At 49.8% G+C, this 11,401-nt stretch overlaps 1 protein-coding gene across 1 annotated transcript in view; it reads left to right on the top strand.

Annotated features, from left to right (window-relative positions):
• The first annotated feature begins 310 nt into the window (after positions 1–310).
• The window catches only part of p130CAS (Serine_rich_CAS and FAT-like_CAS_C domain-containing protein p130CAS), a 371,701-nt gene continuing 360,610 nt past the window's right edge, over positions 311–11,401 (top strand). Inside the window, exon 1 of the mRNA XM_045748600.2 lies at positions 311–673. Coding sequence (XP_045604556.2) covers positions 635–673 — 39 coding nt within the window. The 5' untranslated portion in view covers positions 311–634. The remainder of the gene's footprint in view (positions 674–11,401) is intronic.

Genomic DNA, 11,401 nt, shown 5'->3' with positions numbered 1-11,401 from the left:
TCTCCCGCCTGTGAGAGAGCCGAGGGCGGCGGCGGCGGCCCTCCAGCATCACGAGCCTCACCTATTGAGCATAACGCTCCACTGCCAACTGTACGACTATCCTTAAAAAAATCAAAATTTGTACAAGTAGTCTCATTTATTTACATTGATATGTCTCTAATGTAACTTTTACATCAATAAAAAGTGTATTCACCTATTTATATATTTGTATAATGTTAATAAAGTGAGTTAAGGTGCGAAAAGTGCATCATATGGTAGTACGACAGTTTGGACAGACTGGAGTCGAGAATCTTTGGGTTAGTCGTCTTCAGTTTGACAGACAGGCTTTAAGGATTCGGTGCGACACGTAGTCCTCCTCGTGAGCCAACCAGTGTTTTCCTAGGCCTAGATTAGAAAGAAAATCACATATTAATATATAGTGCCTTGGTTAGTCAGAAGGTGTCAAATTAGCAACGTAACTTGAGTTGGTGTGTACGAGCGTCTATCTCTGTACGAGAATATACTACTTATTAAGGCATTTAAAGTGCAGCGGCGAGGCCTATACCGTATGTAAACAGTCACTATGGGCTTATTGATCCGGGAGGAGCAGTGCACAGTTTAGAGTGAGCGGTTGTCCACCGTGGGAGATCCCGTCATGGTGGGAGACAACAGCTTCAACGCCAACATGAAGGGGGTAAGTTACTCTTTTTCACAGTATTGTCCTGTGCACGCCGGGCCTCTTGTCCTGTGCACGCCGGGCCTCTTGTCCTGTGCACGCCGGGCCTGTTGTCCTGTGCACACCAGGAGGCCTCTTGTCCTGTGCACGCCAGACCTGTTGTCCTGTACACACCAGGAGGCCTCTTGTCCTGTGCACGCCAGGAGGCCTCTTGTCATGTGCACGCTAGACCTGTTGTCCTGTGCACACCAGCCCTCTCGTCCTGTGCACGCCAGGAGACCTCTTGTCCTGTGCACGCCAGGAGGCCTCTTGTCCTGTGCACGCCAGCCCTCTCGTCCTGTGCACGGCAGGAGGCCTCTTGTCCTGTGCACGCCAGGCCTCGTGTCCTCTCTGTACTAGGCTTGTTGTCATCTGCGCACAAGAACTGCTGTCATATCCACGCCAGTCTTCCGGTCCTGTGCACATCAAGCCTCCTGTCCTGTGCACACCAGGCCTGTCCTGTGCACTCTAGACTTGCTGTCCTTTGCACACAGACCTGCTGTCGTTTACACACTAGATCTGCTGTCCTGTGCACACTAGACCTGCTGTCTTGTGCACACTACGCCTGTCCTATGCACACTAGGCCTGTCCTGTGCACGATAGACCTGCCGTCCTATGAAATTTAAACCTATTGACCGGTGAACACAAGACCTGCTATTCTCTTAACATCAGATTTGTTGTCCTGTTACACACTAGACCTATTGTCCTGTGCACAGCAGGCGTATTGTCCTGTGCACAGCAGGCGTATTGTCCTGTGCACAGCAGGCGTATTGTCCTGTGCACAGCAGGCGTATTGTCCTGTGCACAGCAGGCGTATTGTCCTGTGCACAGCAGGCGTATTGTCCTGTGCACAGCAGGCGTATTGTCCTATGCACAGCAGGCGTATTGTCCTATGCACAGCAGGCGTATTGTCCTGTGCACAGCAGGCGTATTGTCCTGTGCACAGCAGGCGTATTGTCCTGTGCACAGCAGGCGTATTGTCCTGTGCACAGCAGGCGTATTGCCCTGTGCACAGCAGGCGTATTGTCCTGTGCACACCAGACCTGTTGTCCTGTGCACACCAGGCCTGTTGCCCTGCTCACGCCAGACTGTTGTCCTGTGCACAGCAGACTGTTGTCCTGTGCACAGCAGGCCTCTTGTCCTGTGCACACCAGGCCTCTTGTCCTGTGCACACCAGGCCTCTTGTCCTGTGCACACCAGGCCTCTTGTCCTGTGCATACCAGGCCTCTTGTCCTGTGCACACCAGGCCTCTTGTCCTGTGCACACCAGCCCTCTTGTCCTGTGCACACCAGCCCTCTTGTCCTGTGCACACCAGACCTGTTGTCCTGTGCACACCAGACCTGTTGTCCTGTGCACACCAGACCTGTTGTCCTGTGCACACCAGATCTGTTGTCCTGTGCACAGCAGACCTACTGCCCTGCTCACGCCAGACTGTTGCCCTGCTCGCGCCAGACTGTTGCCTTGCTCACGCCAGACTGTTGCCTTGCTCACGCCAGACTGTTGCCTTGCTCACGCCAGACTGTTGCCTTGCTCACGCCAGACTGTTGCCCTGCTCACGCCAGACTGTTGCCCTGCTCGCGCCAGACTGTTGCCCTGCTCGCGCCAGACTGTTGCCTTGCTCACGCCAGACTGTTGCCTTGCTCACGCCAGACTGTTGCCCTGCTCACGCCAGACTGTTGCCCTGCTCACGCCAGACTGTTGCCCTGCTCACGCCAGACTGTTGCCCTGCTCACGCCAGACTGTTGCCCTGCTCACGCCAGACTGTTGCCCTGCTCACGCCAGACTGTTGCCCTGCTCACGCCAGACTGTTGCCTTGCTCACGCCAGACTGTTGCCCTGCTCACGCCAGACTGTTGCCCTGCTCACGCCAGACCTATTGCCGTGCTCACGCCAGACCAGCTGTCCTGTGCAGGCCTGGGCTGTAAGTCGCCCTGGGATACAAGTTAATTACTACGCACGCAGCATACAGGCGTGAGAGTGCCAGGAGCGGTGGAGGCCCCGTGCCGTCACCGGAGGTCTTCCTCAACTGGTCCACCATTACGGGCTTTAGGTGAAGGCTACCTTGAGGCTACCTTGAGGTGCTTCCGGGGCTTAGTGTCCCCGCGGCCCGGTCGTCGACCAGGCCTCCTGGTTGCTGGACTGAAGTGTAAACATATCGCTCTAATGTAATCTCACCAACCTATTGTACCTTCTGGTAAAATATTATTATATTATTATATTGTTATTATTATGAAATGGCAACCGAGATGTAAGGACAAGTCATATTATTATAATATTTGTATCATTACCGTAGTCGCAGTATGCCTGCATTGTTTTACAGCTAAAACGTCGTAATAATTATAATAAATACAATAATTGCGCGTGCGCACACACACACACACACACACACACACACACACACACACACACACACACACACACACACACACACACACACACACACACACACACACACACATATACACATATACACATGATAGAGCCCAGTAGGCTCAGGAACCTGTACACCAGTTGATTGACAGTTGAGAGGCGGGACCAAAGAGCCAAAGCTCAACCCCCGCTAGCACAAATAGGTGAGTACAACTAGGTGAGTACACACAAATGGGACCTATCCACGGGGCATCGCGGCTGAGTGGACAGCGCTCAGGAGTCGAAGTCCTAAGGGCCCGGGTTCGATCTCCAGCCGAGGCGGAAGCAAATGGGAGGTTTCTTTCACCCTGATGCTCCTGTTTACCTAGCAGTAAATGGGTACCTGGGAGTTAGACAGCTGCTACGGGCTGCTTCCTGGGGATGTGTGTGTGTGTGTGTGTGTGTGTGTGTGTGTGTGTGTGTGTGTGTGTGTGTGTGTGTGTGAGTGTGTGTGTTCACCTAGTTGTGTTTTCCGGGGGTTGACCTTTGCTCTTTCGGCCCGCCTCTCAACTGTTTACTTACTACTTTTTTTTTCTACACCCCCACACACCCCAGGAAGCAGCCCGTGACAGCTGACTAACTCCCAGGTACCTATTTACTGCTAGGTAACGGGGCATTCAGGGTGAAAGAAAATTTGCCCATTTGTTTCTGCCTCGAGCGGGAATCGAACCCGCGCCCACAGAATTACGAGTCCTGCACGCTTTCCACCAGGCTACGAGGCCTCTTCAGGCTACGAGGCCCCTAGTGTGTGTGTGTGTGTGTGTGAACAAAAATTAGTTAGTAGTTAGTAACAGTTGATTTATTGACAGTTGAGAGGCGGGCCGAAAAAGCAGAGCTCAACCCCCGCAAGCACAACTAGGTGAATACACACACACACACACACACACACACACACACACACACACACACACACACACACACACACACACACACACACACACACACACACACAATAATTTAACAATAATTTAATTTAACACACACACACACACACACAGGCCTGTGTGTGTGTGTGTGAGGCACATATAAATAGGATAACGACAGCAGCGTACTCTACACTGGCAAAAGTTAGAACATGATTCAGAAACCTAAGTAAGGAGGCATTTAGGGCGCTTTACACTGCCTACGTGAGCCCAGTCTTAGAGTATGCCGCCTCATCATGGAGTCCCCATCTGAAGAAGCATATAATGAAACTGGAAAAGGTTCAGAAGTTTGCAACGAGACTCGTCCCAGAGCTACGAGGGATGGGGTATGAGGAGCGCCTGAGGGAACTGTGCCTTACGACACTAGAAAGAAGAAGGGAGAGGGGGGACATGATAGGAACGTATAAAATACTCAGATTGACAGAGTGGACATAGACGAAATGTTCACACGGAATAGTAACAGAACTAGGGGACATGGGTGGAAGCTTGAAACTCAGATGAGTCACAGAGATGTTAGGAAGTTTTCTTTTAGCGTGAGAGTAGTGGGAAAATGGAATGCACTCCAGGAACAGGTTGTGGAAGCAAATACTATTCATAATTTTAAAACTAGGTATGATAGGGAAATGGGACAGGAGTCATTGCTGTAAACAACCGATGCTCGAAAGGCGGGATCCAAGAGTCAATGCTCGATCCTGCAGACACAACTAGGTGAGTACAACTAGGTGAGTACACACACACACACACACACACACACACACACACACACACACACACACACACACACACACACACATATGCACATGCATGATTCAGCCCAGGAAAGCTTTCTGACTCCCAGGTACGAAGTTATTGGTAGGTGAACAGAGGCATCGGGCGGAAAAAGCTACCCAATTGCTTCTGTCTCGGCTCCCAAGCCCTGTCTTTCCTGCTACTGACAAATTAATATAATTAATCATATTACTGTTGTTTCTTGACCTACTTTCTTTTGAACTTGCCCATTACATGTGTTTACAATATTCATATTATATATATAATATATAAATATATATTTACATATAATTTATATGTATATATAATATATAATAAATACATAATATATGACAATGTTGGACCACGAAGGAAAGGATTAAGACAAGAATTTCCTTAAGTACTTTCGTATTTAATAATACATTTTCAGGAGGATGGATCTACAATTCAGTAGTGTGGATATATAGACAGGACCTATAATTTAGATATAGGCATATCTAAATTATACAAACAGATCTAGTTTTGATTGATCAGTTAAGAAACTACTTGAGTAAGATCAGCGATACACAATTATCTCAATAATTCCTCATTAATATCGTCTTATCTCATTTATCGTCTTATCTCATTATGCTCTTATGTTTGTGATCAATAAGGACAATGGTTCTCTCCACGTGTCACCTCATTCCTGCCTGTATATCCACACCACTCAATCGTAACTCCATCGTGCTACTTGCCCCGCTCCTGTGCCAGGTAAGTTACGGGCTCCCCATAGCCCGTGCTACTTGGAACTTGTTCTGAGTAGCTGAATCTATAACAACAACAGCATGTAACTCCATTGCGGGCTCACTATAGCCCCTGCTACACTGACATATCGTTCTGAGTAGACAACAACAAAAACAACATGTAAATCCATGCTTCTGAAGATGTATTATTAAATACGAAAGTACTTAAGGAAATTCCTGTCTTAATCCTTCCTTCGTGGTCTGACATTGTTCATCACGTGTTAATTTCTTCGCGATTTACACATATATATGTATATAAACAGTAATCAACAGAGTTGCCTTAATGCATCAAATACATACATTGTATGGCGGGCAGCCCTAACGGGCCAGCGTTCCCCTCGTCGCTCTCACACAATGTGTAATGGGCGTCCCCAGGGCGGTCCCCTCGCTTCCCCTGTCGTCTGCCTCCCTCTCTCCCCTTCATCATTCCCCTCTCCTGAGGGTGTCTCCTGCCTCCCACCTCCCTCCCTCCCTCCACCTGACGTTGTCACGTCTTCTGGCTCGTCTGGGGCTACACTCACACCTGTACACGGCCCACGACGTGAGGTACTGCGGTATTGAGCATATAACTTTGTATTTATTTATATTCAAGAATTCTTACATTTCTGTAAAGCCTGTAGCACGCATAGCGTTTCGGGCAGGTCCTTGATCCTACTATTCCCAGGAATACGACCCGCTAAATCGTTTAATAACTATGAGGCGGGGCCAAAGAGCCGAAGCTCTACCCCCGCAAGCACAGCTAGGTGAGTACTGGTCGGTGTAGAGAGGCGTACAGTTCCCTGTCCATGGAGAACAGAAGAAAATGTATATATGCTGATTAGCATTGTAAATGTGTGGCCACGTCTGTGGTAGAAAATAATAAAACAAAAAAAAGTTAAGGATTGGCGTCTGGCCAACCCTCCCCGACGAGATACGAACCCAGGTCAAATTGGTCGCGAAGCGCGGGGCGAGTGTCGTTTCACTGCGCCACGGGTATTGCCAAACCTGTACACTCGGCTCGAACATTTCTTTCCCGATTCTTTCTAGTACTGGAAAAGGAACAAATCTACACTGACGGGTCATCTAATCCTGTCAATGGCAGGGCTGGTGCAGCATACACGGTAATTAAGGATAATACTTTTCAACGCAGAAATGAAGAAAAAGCGCGTATTGAGAACTATGCCTCTTCAACGCAAGCAGAGCTAACTGCCATTGTTATGGCGTTAAGGTTTCTTGAACGGAACACTAATGGTGCAGTGATTTGCACCGATTAAAAGCAGCACTGCAAAACCTAAGTAAAAATAGGGCAGAAAATTTTGCAATAGTTGCTGAAATTAAGAGAGCTGTGAGAGTGCTCACCAATCAGGGAAGAGTCATCAAGTTTCTGTGGATCCCCTCCCATGTTGGAATATGTGGGAATGAACGAGCAGATGTGCTGGCTGCTGAAGGCGCTGAAGGAGACCATATTGAATACTTCATACCCAAGACTCTACTACAAATTAGAGGTATTGTCAGGCAACATCACCGTGACAAGGTAACTGAGGAAAGGAGGACAGAAGCACCAATCAGTGAATCTGTACGATGGTACAACATTGTTGCAGCTGGCAATCCCAGTCATTAAGGACGAAGAGGAGGAGGACGCGGTAGAGTCAGTAATAGCAAGAATCCGTCTTGGATACAAATATCCATGGAGATATGGAATGGAAACAACAGTTGATCAGCGAAGTTGCAGAATCTGTGGTGAGAGTGATGGACACCGCCTTGACCACTATCTACATGAATGTGAACACCTGAGAGACATTAGGAATATGTGTAGAATAATAAACCTCACATTGTTTGAGTTAGGAAAACACTGTCAAATATTGATACTGTTCTTAAAACATTTCCCTATTTTGCACCCGCAAGATAACGTAAGCTTTTAAGGGTTGATAGATGTTAATCTTCTTGTTTGAGGAGCTGTTCACTTGAGACAGTTAAGCAAGTCCCAGCTGTGTCTGGGTACAAGTGACAGGATGAACAACCCAGCGGGTTTTCTTCCTATTGGGGAGTGTTGATGCTATGGCGGTATGTCCACTCACAGGATGAGTGGCGCTGCCCAATAAACTCGCCCCTCGGGGCAAATTAAAAAAAATAAAGGAACTTAAATGACTTAACTAACCATGAACTTGGTAGTAACTCACCATGAACTTGGTAGTAACTGACCATGAACTTGGTAGTAACTAACCATAAACTTGGTAGTAACTAACCATGAACTTCGTAGTAACTAACCGTGAACTTTGTAAACCTAGCATAAGCTAATTCAGAACATAACATGCCTTACCTTAGCTTAACTTGACCTAACACAATATTGTGCATTAGGTTAAAACACAATAGCTTGAAGATGAAAATAAAAGCTTTCCGGTGAGTGTGGCGGCAGGCACTCTTAGGCTTATACAGTGTAAAGGGTTTCCCACACCATCTTCACCCTGGAGCCACCATCTCCACACCATCTTCACCCTGGAGCCACCATCTTCACCCTGGAGCCACCATCTCCACACCATCTTCACCCTGGAGCCACCATCTCCACACCATCTTCACCCTGGAGCCACCATCTCCACACCATCTTCACCCTGGAGCCACCATCTCCACACCATCTTCACCCTGGAGCCACCATCTCCACACCATCTTCACCCTGCAGCCACCATCTTCACCCTGGGGCCACCATCTTCACCCTGGGGCCACCATCTTCACCCTGGAGCCACCATCTCCACACCATCTTCACCCTGCAGCCACCATCTTCACCCTGGAGCCACCATCTTCACCCTGGAGCCACCATCTTCACCCTGGAGCCACCATCTCCACACCATCTTCACCCTGGAGCCACCATCTTCACCCTGGAGCCACCATCTCCACACCATCTTCACCCTGGAGCCACCATCTTCACCCTGGAGCCACCATCTTCACCCTGGAGCCACCATCTCCACACCATCTCCACCCTGGAGCCACCATCTCCACACCATCTTCACCCTGGAGCCACCATCTTCACCCTGGAGCCACCATCTCCACCCTGGAGCCAACATCTCCACACCATCTCCACCCTGGAGCCACCATCTCCACACCATCTCCACCCTGGGGCCACCATCTCCACCCTGGAGCCACCATCTTCACCCTGGAGCCACCATCTCCACCCTGGAGCCACCATCTCCACACCATCTCCACCCTGGGGCCACCATCTCCACACCATCTCCACACCATCTTCACCCTGGGGCCACCATCTCCACCCTGGGGCCACCATCTCCACCCTGGAGCCACCATCTCTACACCATCTTCACCCTGGGGCCACCATCTCCACCCTATCTTCACCCTGGGGCCACCATCTCCACCCTGGGGCCACCATCTCCACCCTGGAGCCACCATCTCTACACCATCTTCACCCTGGGGCCACCATCTCCACCCTGGGGCCACCATCTCCACCCTGGAGCCACCATCTCTACACCATCTTCACCCTGGGGCCACCATCTCCACACCATCTCCACCCTATCTTCACCCTGGGGCCACCATCTCCACACCATCTCCACCCTATCTTCACCCTGGGGCCACCATCTCCACACCATCTCCACCCTATCTTCACCCTGGGGCCACCATCTCCACACCATCTCCACCCTATCTCCACCCTAGGGCCACCATCTTACTAGAGCCTTGGTGCCCAAGACGTGTGGAGTGTTGTACTTCAGGTCTCACATTACACCATCATGGGGACGAGGCGTCGCTTCCGGCGGGGTGAGCCTCCCGACCCTCCACACCCACCACAGGTCACAGTCTCACCACCACAACCTCTAAGAGGCGGGGTGAGCCTCCCGACCCTCCACACCCACCACAGGTCACAGTCTCACCACCACAACCTGTAAGAGGCGGGGTGAGCCTCCCGACCCTCCACACCCACCACAGGTCACAGTCTCACCACCACAACCTCTAAGAGATTCATCTGTATTGGCCCAAGGTATATTACCAACTAGGAGTCATATATATATATATATATATATATATATATATATATATATATATATATATATATATATATATATATATATATATATATATATATATATATATATTCCAGTTCCTGGGCTCCGTCCAAGTGGTTGGGCACCATTCCTTCCGAACTCCCGTTCCATCCCAAATCCTTATCCTGACCCCTTCCAAGTGCTATATAGTCGTAATAGCTTGGCGCTTTTCCCCTGATAGTTCAATTCAATTCAGTTCCTGGACTCAAAATTTCTGTTAGGTGGATGGCCCTTCTCCGTTTCTTACTGTTTGCTGCTGAACGTCAACAGGGCCCCATCTCCAGGAACTCGCTCACATCTCCTGGTCACCCCCCTCTTACACCCTCATTCGCCCTAGCCCCCTCTTCTCCTCTCCTTCCCGCCCCCCCCCTCCTTCTCTCTCATTCCCATCCCTCCCACCTCCCTCATTCCTGCCCCTCCCTCCTCCCTGCCATCTCTCACGTTACATCAATAATCTCCATACAACCGCCCACTCCAACCATGCGCACGACCACGTCTCTCTCTCTCTCTACTCTCAGCCCCCCTCCCCCCCCCTCTTATCTCCACACAACCCACCAACAACTCTACCCCACCTACCCTACACAGTCACATTCCCGTAGACTACGCCCACACACAACTACACCCGCCCACACACAACTACACCCGCCCACACACAACTACACGCGCCCACACACAACTACACGCGCCCACACACAACTACACCTTCCCACACACAACTACACCCGCCCACACACAACTACACCCGCCCACACACAACTACACCCGCCCACACACAACTACACCCGCCCACACACAACTACACCCGCCCACACACAACTACACCCGCCCACACACAACTACACCCGCCCACACACAACTACACCCGCCCAAACACAACTACACAACAACCACACGATCCTGCCCAACTACATACACGAGGCCCTGATAGCTCAATGGACAGCGCTCTAAGACTCGTAATCCTAGGATCCGGGTTCGATCTCCGGTAATGGCTGAAACAAATTGGGCAGAGTTTCTTTCACCCTGATGGCCCTGTTACCTAGCAGTAAATAGGTACCTGTGAGTTAGACAGCTATACCGGGCTGCTTCCTGGGTTTGTGTGTGTGTGGGGGGGGGGGGGATTAGTAGTTAGTAACAGTTGATTGACTGACAGTTGAGAGGCGGGCCGAAATAGCAGAACTGAACCCCCGCAGGCACAACTAGGTGAATACTCGACCCTGCCCAACCGTACAAGCATCTCCACCCTCCCTGACAGCTGGCCTGACAGCTGAGTGGACAGCGCTTCAGGTTCGTAGTCCTGAGGACTGGGGTTCGATCCCCGGTCCTCCGGCGGAAACAAATGGGCAGAGTTTCTTCCACTTTGATGGCCCTAATACCTAGAAGTAAATAGGTACCTCTGAGTTAGATAGCTGTTACGGGCTGCTTCCTGGATGTGTGTGTGTGTGTGTGTGTGTGTGTGTGTGTGTGTGTGTGTGTGTGTGTGTGTGTGTGTGTGTGTGTGTGTGTGAAGAAGAAGAAAAAACCGTTGACTGATTGACAGTTGAGAGGCGGGCTGAAAGAGCCAGAGCTCAACCCCCGCAAGCACAACTAAGTGAATACAACTAGGTGAATACAGGGATCAGTCCTTGGACCTATCCTGTTTCTGATATATGTAAAGGATCTCCCAGAGGGAATAGACTCGTTCCTCACAATGTTTACTGATGATGTTGATGACAAATTATGAAGAGGATTAAGACCGAGGAAGATAGCAAGAGGCTACAAGACGGCCAAGACAAACTGAAGGAATGGTCTAACAACTTACTTTACATTTGAGTTCAACTCAATTAAA

Source organism: Procambarus clarkii, chromosome 2, assembly GCF_040958095.1.
Source record: "Procambarus clarkii isolate CNS0578487 chromosome 2, FALCON_Pclarkii_2.0, whole genome shotgun sequence".
Taxonomy (NCBI): domain Eukaryota; kingdom Metazoa; phylum Arthropoda; class Malacostraca; order Decapoda; family Cambaridae; genus Procambarus; species Procambarus clarkii.
The sequence above is the reverse complement of the archived record's forward strand: the minus strand, read 5'-3'. Positions and strand labels throughout refer to the sequence as shown.